The sequence below is a fragment of the Molothrus aeneus genome, chromosome Z (genome assembly GCF_037042795.1).
Source record: "Molothrus aeneus isolate 106 chromosome Z, BPBGC_Maene_1.0, whole genome shotgun sequence".
NCBI classification, from domain to species: domain Eukaryota; kingdom Metazoa; phylum Chordata; class Aves; order Passeriformes; family Icteridae; genus Molothrus; species Molothrus aeneus.
In genome coordinates, this window is record NC_089680.1 from 9369614 (window position 1) to 9387445 (window position 17832).

Here is a 17832-nt window from a genome sequence, read left to right on the forward strand (position 1 = left end):
AGTCCAGTAGAGTAGGCATACACTTTCCTCGGGAAAACAAAATAAATAAAAAACCCTAATAAGCTTTTAAAATCCAAATATGCATCAAAATAACCTTCATACAACTGCCAAAGCAAACATACTATTTTGCATATGAGCACCCCATTAAGTAATACATCAAGAAATCAGTGTCTGAGGCACCACAGGAGTCACAGTCTGAGGCACCACTTGCCCTTAGACTGTCCAGGCCACTGTGCAGACCAGCAGCTGGGTTCATCATGCTACAGAATTCCAAAGATCAGCCCAGGCTGCCAGCATTGTCCGTCTGCCACTGCTCCTTACTCCTGCCTCAGGAAGCTGCAGTTAAAAGCACATATTCCCAGCAGGATTAAGCATTTACCAAACAGTAGCTCTAGTCCTGGTCCCTCAAGTCTCCTTCTCAACCTCCACTTCTCAATCACTAAGAACTACCAATAAACTACCAAAAAACCTGTTTTCACCTGGTTTTTTTCTCTTCCCACAGATGATGTTTTAAAGATTAAATAATTTTCCCTTTGGCTATTTTTTGTTTCAACTCTCCAAGGCAATAATCTCTAAACTAAGGGGTTTTGTCAGAATTCCAGAGCAGTGTTTAGGAAATGACACCACCATTTTCATGCAGCTATGATAATAAACTCTTTAGTGAAAATTGAGTATGATAATAACATCTTATTGAGTAGGCAAGATGTCCGGTTTACAACATACATTAAACGTGTTGAATGTGATCACAGAAATATTAACATTCTGCGAAGACACTGGAGCTCTGGGCAGGAAGTTATTTACAAAGAAAAAATGCATCCAATAAAGTTATTTTCTCTCTTTTATTCTGAGCACACTTTTATCCTGGGTGTACTTTCACAAATTTCTGTATTTTCAGCAGTCATCCATTTCTCATGAGATATCATGATAATACTTTATGTATTTCTTCATCCATTTTGAAGACTGTACAGTACAACTTCTTGGACACGCACACTTTGTTACAGAGAATTAGGTGGTCAGCCTTCGTCCTTGACAGCTGATAGTGAGATAATGAAGCCAACATGAACACTGCTACTTTATGCTGGAAGCTATGCACCAATAATTTTTCCCTAGAAAGATAAATATATTCTAGCCCAGATGAATACTGTTTTATATTTCTCCAAACTCACGCTCTACAACAACTTGCCATTGACCTATAATATGCTTATTCATTTTTCCAAAAATGATCCACTTAAAAACTTGGATTATAGTTTAGATTTTGCGTCTCTTTCCCACTTAAAACACTGTGTCAGCACCACTTTATCTCCTAGTCCATTTGAAAAGGAAGGAGAAGAATTCTGTTTAATGTGTGTTTACTACTGAGTGGCTGCTAAAATTAATACAGTTAGTACAAACACTGTGTATTTCACCTCATTTCAATTACAGCACAGATTGTCAATTAAAACGAATGTGGTTAGAACTTGAAACTAACAAAGAAACTCAGAAGAAATTATTTACAGTAGCTGGATGTATGCTAAATGCTTGATGGTCTTGTACTTCATTTTTTGAACCAGGATCAGCAATGAAATCAACACAACACAATGGAAAACATTCTTTAAGGGAGAAGGATTTTCTAAACACTAAGCTCTGAGATTACTGTCTAAAACTGAAATTATTTTTCTCCTCAACAGTTAAACAGAGCTACTCTCAAGGAGATGAAAACAAATTGCTTTTTTTTTACTAGGCCAAGAAGAAATCAAGTCAGGATTGCATGGATTCTGCTTTCCATTGTTTCTGCTTACAATTGGAACCACATAGAAGAACTGGCAAAGTTGAGCAGCAGGGTGACATTTGCTACTGTTAGTTCATAAAAGAAGCTCCTATTAGTTTGAAAACTGAAACCGAGCAAGCAGAAAATGGACAACACAGAGAAAAAAAATCTGAGCAGACTTTGGGGAAAGCATTTTTTTACTGCAAATCAAAGTCAGCTTTGCTCATTTGGGATGGTGGACACAATTAAAAAGAGGAACCCTGGAGTGATCCATATGCATGAGATGTAAGCAACACAAGGTCTCCAGAGAGGAGAGACCCATCTCCCTGTCACTGACTCATTACAGAGCCCTGTGCCATCCCCAACAGCTCCAGCTGCAGTGACATGGGTACTGAGCACTCAGTAGTGACTCGCACTTTGAGACAAAAGTCATCTCAGGACTCAGGTCACTGAGGTGGAGGCAAAACCAAAATATTAAACTCAAGACTGTTAGAATTCACCACAATCTCAATGAAACCCAAAATCACACCTGCCCAAATGACCAGCACTGCACAAGAGTGAGCATAATCTGAAATGAGATCTATCCCAGGTATAGGGTAACTACTTACTGTACATCAACATCAGGCATCTCCCTCATACCTGCTTCGTGTGATGTTGTTCCCCACATGCAGTAACTTCCACACATGCAATGACAGAAAAACAGAACTGCACAGCAGAGGTCTCAAAAAAACCTGTTGCTCACATGTTCTTTGTACTGGGCAATGGCTTTCACAGCAGAATATGGGCAATCCTGTCTTACCTGGGATCTTTAGCAAGCCTGATCTACTTTTCCACAAGTACTTTAAATATTTCATGCTTAACTTCTTCCAAAAAACCTCTTTGCTATGACAAGGAATGCAGGCAATCTGGACAGAGTAAGGACTGAAAGGGAAATTTAAATATCTGCCTGTAAGTTGTCCCTCCTGCTCCTGCACAGACACACACTTTACAGAGAGGGACAGAGAGGGAGAGAGATTTTCCAGACTGAGGAAGGAAGGAAGGGGAGAGGCTGTCAAGGGAAGATGCATCAGGGCCTGTAGCTTAGCTCCAAGTCTAGCTGGGAGAACAGGAATCCTCCCAGGAGTGCGTGCATGTGGGTTTTTGTCTGATTTTGGCTGATGTTTTGTTTTTATGGGTTCAATTTAAATAGAAGCCTGGGAGCATTTAAATTATACTTCTTTGGAGAGTGATTACCTCCCTTCTGTCATACACGTATCTGTCACACAAACCACCACAAAGATAGAATTTTTTTCTTTTTATGGCTGTATCAGTTCTTTTTTCTGCTTGCTCCATGCCCCTGGGTGTTTTATCCTTTCTCTTCACTGCTGCTCCATATCTTTTTCCTCCCATTCCTGCCTTTTCTGTCTTGCCTGTTTTGTCTGCAATCAGTACAACACAACTCAGCTCAATGGGTGTCTACCACAATGGGAGCAGTAATACAAGTATTAATAACATCCTGCTGTTAGCAGGAGAGACTACAATCACTTTTTTAAGGACAAAACAGCCTGACCTTAGGGAACATATACAATACTTAAGATAATTACAAACGTCATGCTCCCTTTGGCGGCCTATTTTTATTACCTATTTCGTATCAGGCATGGGAGGCCCTGGGGCTACTATTTGGTTTGTCTGGAGTCTCTGAGCTAGACGACACGGCCAGCAAAGTCAGTTCATATTTAACCCTATATTCTGTAGATGAAAACCATAATGCAAAGCACCTGGGTTTCATTATCAATCAAACCACCAAGCAGGGCACTTATCATAAAGCTCTTGGCTTGCCAGTTCTAAAATTCTCCAAACTGCTTTGATGTGAACATCAAAAACTCCTGGCCTACGTGAAGGACCACTTGCCTGACCTCATCCTTTAATTAGCACATCGTACCTGAGAGCACCACTCACAGTAATTACGCAACGTTCTTTAAGACCATTAATTAAATTGCTTCATTTTGTAGTGAATTGGCTGTACAGAGGAGACATTGCACAGGAAACCCAAAGGAGCACCGCGTTTTGCTGCAGGAGTCTCTGCTGCAGCCAGTATCATCCACGTCTGCTGAGATCTCAGGTGTCCCTAACATCACCAAAACCCAGAAATAATTTGCTTTCTTATTCTTAGCACCTGAGACAGAAAAGTGACACAGAAAGTCACGGCCACCCAAGTGTAGTGTGGAAGCCTAAAGGCAGCTGTATGACGTTGGTGTTACCCTTAACCAGCAGATATTCACAATGTGTCTCAGTAGCTATGAGCAATCTGTTCCTCTGGCAATCAATGAATGAAACTCAGGGCTGAATGCAGTCAGAACTATACAGCTTGAAAGTGCTACTTCAAAAGCAATAGTGAAAAAAAAATCTAGGAAAGCTAGGAAGAATCTCTTGGCACCATTGTAGCATACACTGTTTTGTAAGAAAAGAAAAAAGTACTGCATTGAAGAAAATTTTATTCATAGATATGTAAAAAGTTCTACCTGTGATGACAATTACCTGGAAGATTTTTTTTAAAATGTGAATATATATGTATATTCTGTATGTTTAGTTTTCTGAAACCAATACAAAGTTTGAAATCATATTCTCTCTACATTTTCAGAAAAATTCTACTATGGAGTGTATTTCCCTTCAAGATAACTGGAGATTAGGCAGTAGTTTGCTCTAATCAGGTTAGTTGCTTGTTTAACTGTTATATCAGTTGGGGCTCTTTCAATGATATGGAATAGTCAGCAAAACTTCAGAGAGGAAATGCAATAACAACTATAAAAAAGAAATTTATGAAAAGTAAAGTCAGAAGATAAGATGACCAAAGATTATCCCTGCTTGCTCCAGCTGAAAGCTCCAAAACTATATACAGCAATTTTTTCTCATGTTGGAAAGCTCTGCTACATGCTCGCTGAGTATCTGGGAACCAGGAATTGCATATGGTCCCCAAGGGCATATTAGTGAAAGTGCTGCTCTTTGTGAAACAGCTACAATCCAACTTCTTTGCAATTACTTTTATCTTTTAAGAATGTGCAAAATTATACAGTCTATAAAAAATAGTAGGCTTCAACAGCAGTATCAGCATTGAAGAGGGTAAAAAGAAATGCTTGCGATCTCTGTTTATCATCAGAACAAAGGAGGGTATAAATATATATGCATTCTCTTTCACAATACATTTGAATTGTCTTTTTTTTTAGGACATGTAGAACAATTTTTTACAGCATAATTTGAAACCTGAAGTGCTGGAAGGACTTATGCAACATACTTGTAGCTGCTAACTATCAGATGAAGAAGCTGACAACCTACACTGAAATGTGTTAGTCCTATTTTAAAAGATCTTGCTTGCAAAATACTAAAAAAAAAAAGTTACAGATTAAGTTCTTAGCCAAGATTTACGTTCCACAACATGGAGCTTGTTTGGAGATATATATAAAGAGTTGGTTCATCTTCATAAACATTTCACCATCATTACCTAGAATTGTTGTGCACCCTAATTCTAAACTGTTTACTCCTTGCTGCAGAAGGAAGGACCAGGTGAAGTCTCCATCACTATATACACAAAATTAGGGTATAACCTGTCCTTGGATGCTTCATTTTCAGCAAAAAATGCTGGAGACTACTTACAGTGATGCTAGAGAAAGATGGATAATTTCTCTTACCATGTCAATAGTGTATTTGTTTTAAAAATAATCAGTTTTGTCAACCAATTTAGACTAACAGTTTCATCTGAATAAAAGAAAAAAAAAACCCCAAATCTTCCCTTCGCCCATGAAGGCAATGGCTAAAGTGTTCTTTCCAGATGTGCAGATCCAGGTTCAAATGTCCACCTCCCTGATTTACGGCTGCTGGTCTCCTAATTTAACATTTTATAAAAATTTTCTGAGAAGCAGCAAGATTATTTCTTTCATGTCAACTCACAACAATATTTAAGTGTCTAGTAGGCAAAGAGATGGCCATAGTCAGGCAATGAAAATATTCTTGTTTTCCCACGTTTCATGCTTGAATCTTCCTACAACTCCTAACAGCTTCCCACTAGAAAATATTTCTAAGTGCACATATTGAATGATTCTGAATAATTCACTACACTCTCTGAATTCTAACTGAGTAAAATATGCAGCTCTCCTAATATACAACAGTTACTGTAGCAATCACGCTTGGTTTTTAAGAAGGGAGAAACTCCAATTAATAAATTGTACCAGATTAGATGTTAATCCTCCTGAACTTGGAAGTGACATAACCACTACCACTCCCTTATGGGAACGCAGCTCCACAATCAGGATGAAACAAGGGAATACCTGCCCCAGATGCTGCTTTTCCTTCTGGACCAGAGCAAAAACATACTGGAGCACTGTTTAAAATGGAAATGAAAGAAGGACTGTAATAAAAAGGACTGCTGCAAGGATGCACAAACTGAATTGTCATAGGCACTGGAGAAAAATGCAACATTTGTGTAATTTTTTATGCCAACAAAGTGTTTAGAAATCTGTATTAAACAGGTTAACATCACATCCAAACAACTGGAGAAGACAGTAACAAGACACTGGGGCTTCATATTTTCATGCTTCCCAACTTTACTAAAATTTGATTAATTTTGGCATACAGTAGGAATTCAAAGTCTTATTGGACCATACTACTATCAACAAATCTGCAGAAATTCTTCTCCATACCTACCTGATGGGGACATCAGTACTGCGTACTTTGTGCAGTTACATACAAAAGTTTAAATGAGATTTCCACGGAAAAGATTTTGTATAAGCTCCCTCTGCTTTTTGCATCTGTTCTTTTGTACTCTTATGAAAACAAATACAGAGGACATATTAAAAAAAAATCACAAATCAAACTAAACCAAGGTCCAGACTGCACACATTCAAAAGAAAAAAATATGTCTGATTGTGTATGTGGTTGCTATGACCACAGGGAAAAATGCCAGTATATTCTCAGTGCTTGGCCCCACTTCTGGCTTGGTCCTCCACTTGGATCATCTTTAATCATAAGTAAATCTGGTTAAAAAAAATAAAATCAAGAAATACTTTTTGTGATGAAAAGATGCTATTTTTATTGAAGTGCTCTAAAAACATGCTGATTTTCATGACAAATTCCAGTAGGAGGAATGAAAGGATGATATTACTTTCTATCAAGCATTTTGGTCAGGAATTTTGATGTCTAGCTTCATATGTATTCCTTATTTTATTTAACTAATTTCAGAACAAATCATCAGTAGCAGAGCATGTTGCCTTATGCCTGATATATCAAGATAAATTTTGTGTCAGTTTGTATAATTTCTACACAAATGGTACTTTGACCTAGAAAAGAAGTTAGGTGTGTCTGCTAATAGTAAATAGAAGCTGACATTAACTATTCCTTTATCTACCTCTAACAATGTATATAAATTACATAACTATTGTCATTATGAAATACTGTGATAAAGATGTGTAGGAAGATAAAAAATGAAGTGTTGTAAGAATAAACAATAGAACAGCAAAATCAAGTTTATCTGAAACCTGGAGTGAAAGCTCCTAAAAGCCACAGCTGAGTTTCTACCAAGCTGAAGTTCTTTAAGAGTTAGTTGCCATTGCAGAGATGAAAACTGAATCCTTAAGCTCCTGAATGTCCTATGAAACAAAATCTGCCTTGAGGCACCACAGGATTAGTCAACACTTGCAAGTTTCCTGTTGTCTTGTTAACAGCCTCAACCTCAAAGTATTAATGAATCTTAGATTAAAATGTGTTCTGCCAAGGGTAATCCCACGTGCCTGCTGAGAGCACACCTTGCTACCAGGAGCAGTGGGGTGCCCCTGGGGTTTACCACCTCGGGTGGGTGATGCTGCAGGTCCTTGTCAGAGCATGCCACAGCTCCGAGGGGCAGGACTGCCAGCTCAGGTCTGTGCTCGGTGCAGAGCTGCTCTGCTGAGCAGAGCTGCTCCCTCTCAGAGCTGCTGCCCTGCTCTTGTGCATCTCTCACGAAGGAGACCTTGCAGGGTGAGGAATGGAGCCCTCACCCAAGCCTAAATGTTAAACCTTAAAAATACATGATTACACAGAAATGGAATTTTTTTTTTCTTTTTTAAAGCAAGGGAGACTTGGAAGTCATAGATACAGAAAATATTTGAACTAAAACAACCAAGAAGTCGATGCAGCAATTTCCAAATTCTCAGCCACACAGACTGTGCTGATTTGGGACAGTGAATACCTCTTGGGATTGTGCAGAGGGAGAGCTGGGGAGGGAGGCTCGTCCCAACCAGAGCTCAAAGGTCAGAAATACCTCAGGAAGGATGAAAGAAGTGGGAATTGGCAGCTGGACAGAGTCCTTCTTTCTTTGCACATTGGTCCATAGCTGCCAGTGGAGCCTGTGTAGTCCTCGTCTGTCACACACAAAGCAGAATCACTTTCCTCAGACGGATTTTGGGACAAGCACAAAGGAGCAGGATGGTCATGTGTGTGCTGCCTTATGCAACTCCCACTCTGGCTTCTTCATTCAGTAACTCCCCACTGAGAACTGTCTTGTCCACCCCAGTGCTCTGCCCCCAAACCAGAGAAATGCTGCAGGTTCAACCAAGAACCTGCAAAACCTTCACACTGTCCCTCTCCCAAAATGTGCTGCCACTTGGTGTTACAAAACTGCTTGTAAGAGGGCTCTGCCTCACCTTCACAGCGAGAGGGGAGAGACAAGATAAGGGATGTGGGGCAGGGTGGTCTCCATTTCCAGGGACTGGGAGGAAGCTAATGCTCCTAAGAACTGAGCAGTGGCACAACACTGTCCCAGGTGGCTGTGGCTGCCAGAGGGTATGAACAAGCCTGAGAGCATGGGAGAGGGACAACATTGCTGCAATGTTTGTCCACAGCTCTTTGGAATTAATGCCAAACAGAAGAGATGGACACTCTCTGAAGAGATGGACACTCTCTGAAGAGTGGACACTCTCTGTAACACTTTCTGCACATGTTACCGTAATTTTGGTATACAGAAGTGGCTCCTTGTCACATACAAGCATACACACACAGGCAGAGCACAGTTGCCTCCACAAAGCAGCCTCTCATAAAAAGCAGCTTTCATACATGAAATATCTCGTCTGTGGGGACAATGCTAACCTGAGGGCATCAGCGAAGGGATACATGTGTGCTCATACTTTGTGTACAGCTCTTCAAAAAAGCACATCCACTGTCAATCACTGACAGCTCTGGACAGCTATCATCATTAAAACAGATTATGTTTCTCAAACACATAGCTGAAAAATGAAAACTTGTGATTAGATTCATCTTACTTAATTTCAGAGGCCTCTGCCGCATTTCTCCCCCAGAGCTGGTTGCTGAAGAAGTTACCAATTCTGAGAGTGATTAATCTACCTAACTTCAGATACATTTTGCATAGCACAAATCCAGATGACCTTGCTGATTATCCTGCAACTGATGCAGCTATAGCTCCAATGTGGTCCCGGACACCCAGGTCAGAGGAAGCCTCTCTCACCGTATCAAAAACTGTCTGTGGCTTCGGTACAGCAATGAGAACCACACGCGTCCTCTCTCTCCAAACGTCTCAGAGGTGACGTTTGCAGCGAGTTACCGAAACCCTTCCCTGGGACAACCGCAGGACTTGCCAGGGGAGATGCGGAACGCGGGAGGGATGTGACCAAGTTACCTGCTCCGCGGTCCACGGGGTCGTGGCAATGTCGGGGTGGGCTAGCACAGAGCAGAGGGGAGACAAACAGCTGGCACAGCTGCCGTCCCTGCCTCTGACACCCACACGCGTGTGTCCCCCCTGCCTTCCCCGCGGGCAGCGAGTCCCCAGCCGCGGACACGCGTGAGCCCCGCGCCCCCTCTGCCCCGCGTCCTCCGCGGCTGCGGCGCTCACCTGAAGCAGGTGGTGAGCTCTCCCGTGGGCTTCAGGCAGGGGTACCGGGTGGTGGCGATTTTGTTCTCGGAGCAAACCTCCCTGCAAGGCGGGGAGTCGGAGTATTAAAAAAAACCCCAAAGGGCAGGAAAAAAGAAAAAGAAGGTGGTAGATGGGGAGGACACGCACAGAAGCAGCCTCGCTATCGCAACACCCACCTGTCGCCGTCCTGCGGCTCCTCCCGGTAGGTCCAGGCGTGTCCCAGCGCCAGGAGCAGCAGCAGCCGGAGCGGGGCCAGGCTGCCGGCCGGCCGCCCCATCGGGCCGTCGCTCCCCTCCGCGCCGCGCCGGCTCTGCCCGCCCCGGCCGGCGGCGGGGCTGCGCCGACCGCGCTCCTCCCGCCCCGCCGCGGGGCCGCCCCCCGCCGCCGACAGATGTGCCCGCGGGGAGGGGCCGCGCGCGCCCAGATGTGCCTGCAGATGCTGCCCCGCGGCGGGGCGGCAGCCAGATGTGTCAGGGTCGCGGCAGATGCGCGGTGGGAGTGAGGGGACATCAACGCACAGCCCCGCAAAGCCACGCTCCGCTCCCGATCCCCCCGGCTGCGGGCAGCGCAGGGAAGAGGGGGAGAAGGGTGCCCGCCCCACGGTGAGGGGGACAGAAAGTGGTGGAAAGGTCCGGAGCGGCAGGGGTGATCAGCGGCTCTCGGTGCACCACCACTGATGCTTTCCAGATTCGGCTTTATCTCAAATCTCTTCCCCAAAGGAGCAGAGCAGTTCAAAGCATCTCTGCTGCGACGGCTGTTTATCCCTGTGTACAGCTGCCGCTTCCCCACCATTCATAAAGACGGAGATTAATGACAGCAGACTCCGACAAACAGCGCATCGGGTCCGGCCCGCTTTACCATATCCTGTTTTCGCGGTTAAACTGCTTGGGACCAGGGGAGTGAACCTGCAGGACAACCATGCCTTTGGAAAGTATTGGGCAGATGCATTGTCTTTGATCACCATGTAACTTCTTACACGTACCAGAAGCTCCAGGGACATGACTGAGTGCAAATCAGCCTTTCCAGCACTTTCACCTGCAGTATAAAAGACCTCATTTTGTAGTCAGAAAAATCAGGGAAATGTGAGCAATGGATTGTACTCATATATCATTACAGCCAGAAAAGCCAGGGTTATGCAAGGAGCTGTAATTCCTCTGTTAAACCAGCACAGCAGTAATAAAAGGGTGTAAGATTGAAAAACACACTTCTATTTTCCCCCCTCCACAGGCACCATTTAAACAAGTAATTTCACCATTCTGCACCTCAGTTTCCCATGAATTTAAGAGGAAGTTCCTGATAACAAAATAAATAAATAAATAATGCAATCCCCATATATGAATCAGCTATGATTAAACTGTTAATCCCTTTGGTATGCTGTACAGCACCCGGAAAAAAACCCAAAAACCTAACTATAGATGAGCTGGGAAATTACCAGATTTTTCAGAAGTTTTTCCTGACTTGCACATCATCCACTGTCATCATGGTCTGCTGACTGTGCTGTGAACTGCCAGCTTCAAGGTATTTCTCTCCTCTAGGCAGCACTGCACACTGTCTGCACTCCTGTGCTCAGTTAAGCAAAGGAGTGCATCAGGGCAGACTTTTTTTCCCCACTTGTTTTGGCTTTTGCTCTCAAGAGGATGTTTCAGATGTTTATTCTGTCATAATTACTTCTTTTTCCTTTATACAAATAATGAGTAAGCAAAGGCAGGACTTGCTGTCTTGAAGCCAGAGAAAGCTGAAGGTCTTTCTCACAGGGCTAAGCCTTCACCTCTCCCAGGCAGCCTCTCCTGATTTGGAGATAACAGGAACAAAAGCAGGACCTGGGTGCGCAGACCCCAGACCTCGGGAGACACCTGTCTCCACACCATGTTCCTTACCCTCCCATTCCAAGCAGAAAGTATCCAGTGACAAGGCCTGAAATGAAGAGAGGTTTGCACTGCTGTAACCCCTGTGATGTCTGTCTATAGATAACAAAGGATTTAATTTAACACATTCCAGAAATGGTCACTGACCCTCCCAAAAAGCTTCCTTTTTTCAAAGAGATTGAATCCCAGAGCACAAACCCGAAATCCTTTGGAAGATTTCCAGCCCAGGCCCAAGTGTCATGAATGAAGAAGGACTTCGATTTTAAAAGGCCTGAATATATGTATATATGTAAAAGGCCTGGCATACATATGCTTCCAAAAAGGTGTTTTTTTTTCCAGAACTTTTGCCACTCAGTGAAGATCTGATTCACTACCTAAACTACTTGTCTCCCTGCCTATCCTTTAATCCTTGCCACCCACATAGCACTGTATCAACACATTGCTATCTTTTTAATTAAAAAATATTATTATTAACTTACATATGTATTTATTTAACCCATGCTATAAGCCTTGCTAATTTAAAGATGGTAACCTGCAGGTGAAGATAATCCTGTGCTCAGCTCTTTGCCAAAGCAGGGCCCAAAGTTTCATATTCAAAAGAATTTCAGTGTGGTCAATAGTTGACATAAAAGAGAGGTTAAAGGGCACCATACTTTGCAGTTGGTAACTATATTGCAGCTGAATACATTAAAATTGGAGGTTTGGTCATTTTGCTTCATCAGCTCCATCTCAGCTTTAATGACCACGCAGCCAGGGTCATCCTGAGAACAAGGCTTTCGTCCTGAAAAGTGTTGAAGGGTGACGGTGGTTAAGGAAACATGGAAAAGTTCCTGTTGCCTCAGGGAAGGAATGGCTGGGGCTGTTTTCATATATAGTAAATAAGCAGAATGGGATTTCTCGTGCGAGGGATGCTTTTTCTTGTGCGGGGTCATGTTAGTTTTGACTTGCCCAACTCAAGTACGTATGAAGTTGATTAAGCTGCATGCTAAACTTTGGAACGCTCTCAAAGGAAAGAATGAGGAATTAAATGCAGTAAACTGCTTATCAGAAGTTTTATTTACACTGTTTACATAGGAAGAAGATGCATTGTTTCCTGCAGTTCATTCATAATGATGTTGTTGAATTAATAATACAAATTCAAGTTTCTTTCTGGATATTGCTGGTAACTGGAACAGCCTAGAAGCAAACCTTGATTACTGCCTCCAAAGAGGCTTTTTCTGTAGTGGAAAGGCACAGCCCCTGAACATGAGGAGAAGGGTATTCAGAGTACCCCTGTCTCCTTAGAAATACAGAGGTTGTTTGCATGCATGAAGATCTTGAGCAGTTATTAATTATCTACTACTCAGTGATCTCTGCCAGGGCAGTTGTATATGCTCAGTACAAATGCATTCAAAAGATTTAAAACTTTGATAGTGATCCTGAACAGAAGATTATTTTTACCCCTTTTACTTCCACCTTTAAAAAGCTATGACCATGATGTTTGGGGAGAAAGGGTGGGGGTAGGGTAGTACAGGGATTTTTTGGTTAGTTGGCTGGTTTTTTTAGATGTTTCACTGCAGTCTTCAGAAGCATGCACTGTGATTATTCTTGATCTGTTTGCAAATGACATTTTTATTGGTGTATTTTCCATCTCCTTCAAACACAAAACAAGTAACCAGTTATTGTAAATAGTCTTAATCCCACTACAACATTGTGTTTGCATCAAGTGCCAGGTCTCCAGCTGTCAGCACTGACATGTTCAGGGACATCAGAGCAAGGCTGAAGGTGTAAACAGACAGAAAACAGAGATTTGCAAGACCATGTTGAGTAGATACTTTGAAAGGCTTCATGTTGGTCATTCATGGATTAGGGTCCCTTCCCGTTAATGCCCAAGCTAAACCTGGAAATCCAGATCCAGACTTCCACTTTCAAGGAATATTGCACAATCCAAGCTCAACTGCTACATACTCACCCAGGCTTGGGAAGAGTAAAGATTTCCCACACCATTGGAACTCCAGGAGGCACCTAGAGCAGTTTTCCATCTCAGAAAAAAATCCAGAATCAGATAACAGAGAGAGAAAAAAATTTCTGGATGATTCTTTCTCTCTCTCTCTCTCTCTCTCTCTCTCGATAGAGGTGAAACTTCTTCCTAACCTCTACATGATTAACAGTTACCCACTCCGTAAAAGGCTGCATGAAGCAAGGAATAAACAGGCAGAGCAAAGGCTAGGGGTGAATGCAAAAGCTCTCACAAATGATCCCCTAGAAGCAGGTCTGGGGGAGGAAGGAAGACAGAGAAAGTGTACAAAAAGAGAGGAAGAAGAAGAGGAAATCTAGGGAAGAAAAAAGGTTGAAGAAATGTTAGGGACCCATAAGGTCTGCCCAGGGTAAACAGATATTACATCCTGAAAGAGGATGGTAGAGCACTCAGCAAAGCATCTGTCAGGGCAGGGAAAATGTAGACAGAGGTGAGAAAACAGTGACATAGCTACAGCAGTTCCAAGTTATGTTGGAGGTAAAGAGCAGGGGACAAGGTTAAGAAGGGCTAAAAACTGTAGAAAGGCTGTTATTCTTCTTCCCTCTTTGTTCCAGCCATTCTTTTACCACTTGAAAAGGTATGAAATTGAGGAAGTTAAAATATTTTATTTATTTTGCTTAGTAAGTTCAAGGAGCTCTCTTATCCTGAGCTACAGCCCAACATGTAAAATACCCAACAAAACTTGCATTAAATAAAAATATTGAGGCAGAGAAAGATACTTCTCATCACAAACACTAGAATGGCACTTAATCCATCTAGGAGACAAAAAGTCTTTGCTTTTTTTCTGAGGTATTTTTGGTAAAACACATCAACAAAGGACCAAGGCAGTTGAAATGTGATGCAACTGTTTTGAAAATAGCCATGGAAAAAGGCATGTCAGAAAACAGAAAGCATCAGGCACTGCCTCCAGAGAGCATCACAGCTACAGAAAGGAATTGCTTCTATTTCACAGATAATTACAAGGCTCATCTTAGATTAGCAGCAAAAATAAACACCTTTTGAAAGTATCAGCTAAAACAATAACACCGCTGACCAAGAAGAAAACACGTAAATGAGAGCACTAATCCACCAAAAACAAATCCTGGTGGATACATGGTACATGGCATCACACTAACCAGACCTGACTTATTTTTTCGGGGGTTAGGTTTGAATTCCATTTTGTTATAAGAGATCAGAGCTGAAGAATGTGAAATCTTCCATGGCATCCCAGCTATCAAACACTATCGACCTCTGCAGATCATATGTGCTCCTTTTCAGTCTGGGCTCCTTTGAAAGGCCTGGAACACTGCTCTAAATTCATGGACAGCAAGATAAACACCCCTTCTACCCAGTCTTTGTAAGAGTCAAAATGAAGGCACTGTGCTTCTGAGGTTTACAAGGTTATCCACCTAAATTGCTCCTTTGATGAGCATCCCATGCCAGTGTCCTGTTCTAGAAGCCCTGGGTGTAGAGGAGGAAAGTCACTGACCCAGAAATCACTTTTTAACAACAGGCATTTCCCACATGTATGTAGAAGAAACTGAGTAGGTGGGAAACTAGATCTGATGATACAAACTGAACTAAAATTTGAGCACTTGTTCTTTTATTTGCAGAGTTACATTGTAGTGGCAGCATGGAGGAAGATAGTCCTGGGAAGCATTCCTTCTTTTTCACAAGCCAAAGGCGTCCTTTGACTAAAAGAAGCTGTGGGAGCCCTGTTCTAGCACGCAAGCTGTTGGCAAAGGAAGTACAATACTCAAGAGTGCAGTGTGTGCATGCCACGGAAACAGCCTGTAAACAGCCAGACTCTGACACCATCAACCCTTCTAGGATTATGGTGGATCCCCAGCAAGGTGTTGGGGTTTATTTTGCAAACTCTGTGCCAAATACTACAGAGACTAGACACAGAGGGGCAAGAGAAACCTTAGTGAAAAATCTTCTCTTGCTTGAGCACGAGAAAACCTTAGTGAAAAATCCATGGTAACTGAAAATTTACAAATAAAGGGTGGTGTATTTTGTTTGTTTTTAATTATATATCATTAACTGACAGGCCTTTATTTTGTAGTATAGAATACTGCTCATAGAAGAAAATAGCTTCTTGCAATGGTTTGCAAATGTTAGGAAAAATGTTCCAGTGACTAAGGCATCAAGCCACACCTATGGCTTATGTAAAGTCTCAAGTATTTATTTGTTCTGATGGCAGTATCAAGTTAATAAAATAGACACCTTTAAAAGTGAAAAAATATTGGAGATTTATAGAAGCTATGTTTCACACTATAGAATATTAGAATATGCAGCAATAGTTTCCTAACTTGCTCCCAGTGCAGATTTCTTCAAGGAGTGTTGCACACTGTTCATCCTAGCTGCTAAACCAAAATTTTTCTATTATGACTCCATCCACAGCAAGTTGCAGACAGCTCAGGTATCTGGTCCGTGTAGATGGAGCCTCCCACAGATTTGCCATCCCACCTGCAGAGCAGGAAACATTATCTCATGGGCTGTGCAGCTGTTTTGCAGCTATGGCCTGACACAGCTCCAGGCAGCTCAGGTAGCTGTAGCTACACCTGTGAGAAAGCTGCCCCTCCATAGCTCACTGCAGAATTCCTTCAGCATGCTCCCATGCCTGGAGCTATGCAGGGGAGTTGAGGAAGGCCTGTGACACAGGGGGAAGCAAAGCAGCCCTCATGCTGCTCTGCTCATGGCAATCCTTGGAGCCTGTGCCAAAGCAAATGCAGCCTGGAGACTCTGTGCACGTGTCCCTGCTGTGGCATCTCCTCCCAGATGTGTTTTCTTTGGCTCAGGCTCCTGTGGAGCCCTGGGCACTCTCCAGTGGTAGATGCATTAACTGGATAAAAATCCCAAAGTTTTTGAGTGCTCTTGGGGAGCAAAAGTTCCTTGTTCATATGGCTATAGAATCATAGTTCTTGTAGCTATGGGCAAAGCGAGGTGCAGGGAGGCTTGAGATGATTGGTATGACACAGATTGGAATCTGCCTCTCCTGGGGTGCTGACTGCACCTGCCCTCCTTGGAAAAGCTGGGTCATGCACTCATGCAAGCACAACTCCCGGACCCTCACCTTTAAATCTAGTAAAGAAGGAATGTTTTCACTTCCATGTAATTTATAAGTGGGCAAATTAATTTTAAACAAGTATAACCCCCCACATTCAGAGACTTGGCCGGATTATTTAAACTGAAAATCAACCTGACATGAAGTGGAAGCAACAGTTTTGCACTAACATTGCAGTTTTCCCTGGCATGGAAATGCTTGTATGTTTCATGCTTTACATCTCCTGCATAATGGTTTTGTTGCCTTATTAGTTCTGATACATTTTTTTCCATCTGATTTCCTTCTAAATAAGGCAGCTTGGACTGAGGAGTTTCATTCTGCCCTACAGAGCAACACATGTAACTCATCACAGAAATGGGCTCGATTCAGACCAGTCACCCATCTCATTGAAGTTAATCTGGCAAAACACAAGCAAAAAAGAAAAAAAAAAAGAAGAAGAAGAAGAATATGACCTTCACTCCACAGCTTGTGACAGCTCACTCACTGCTTATTTATTCTGCACTCCTTGCAAAAACACTCCACACATTCAATCACATCTCAAAGAAAGGGGTCAAAAGGCAAGTGTTTTTAAACTGTCTCGGTTAAAGAGTCCCTTCCCATTAAAGCTGTGCTGGTTGTGTCGGAGATAAAAGACTGTTTTCTGTGAGGACTGACCACTCTGACAAATCAACAATAAATTACTCAGAAATAGGCTCTGGCACTTTCATTGCAGGAAAATGAATCTCCAGGCACCCTCCATGATTACCAAGAATGCTTCTTAATTCTATGGATGGCTGTGTGAAATGTACACGAAATTATCTAAATCTTTATCTAAATCAATCTTACCATGATTAATGGTACTGCTTCTGGCCTGATCCCTGCAGTGGATGGCCAGAGACTAAGAAGTTTAAGGCAGTGGTGTGGGACAGTTGCAGGAGAGAAAATCTATGATGAAAAAGAATTGTAAAAATCTCTTATTTTGAGCTTGTAAAGTGCTGAATTTCTGTTTTCAGTGATGAATGTGGGATATTTCAGAGTCTGTCATGAACAGGCAGGAAGCAAACTGAGCATGTTGGGAAAGATAATTTTCCTGCCAGAAAAGGGGAAAATCCACATTCAGATGTCCATTTATTGAGGTGTTAATTGTTAGGATAAATACGGAATTTTGCCTTGAGAAGGACCTTTCTCTCCAAAACAAGCAATTTACATCTGGTTTGACTTCAGGCTAAACGAGTCCTAATCCTTGCCTGTCACTGCGTGGCTGATTTGCCACAAGGAAAAATTGTGCGTGCTTTACACCAATGA

The 17832-nt window shown here is 42.4% G+C and overlaps 1 protein-coding gene across 1 annotated transcript in view; it reads right to left on the reverse strand.

Annotated features, from left to right (window-relative positions):
* Nucleotides 1-9897, reverse strand: part of CCBE1 (collagen and calcium binding EGF domains 1) — a 92089-nt gene extending 82192 nt beyond the window's left edge. Inside the window, exons 1-2 of the mRNA XM_066568966.1 lie at nt 9797-9897; nt 9600-9680 (exon numbers count right to left, since the gene is read on the reverse strand). Of these exons, the coding sequence (XP_066425063.1) occupies nt 9600-9680; nt 9797-9897 (182 nt within the window). The remainder of the gene's footprint in view (nt 1-9599; nt 9681-9796) is intronic.
* Nucleotides 9898-17832: the final 7935 nt, after the last annotated feature.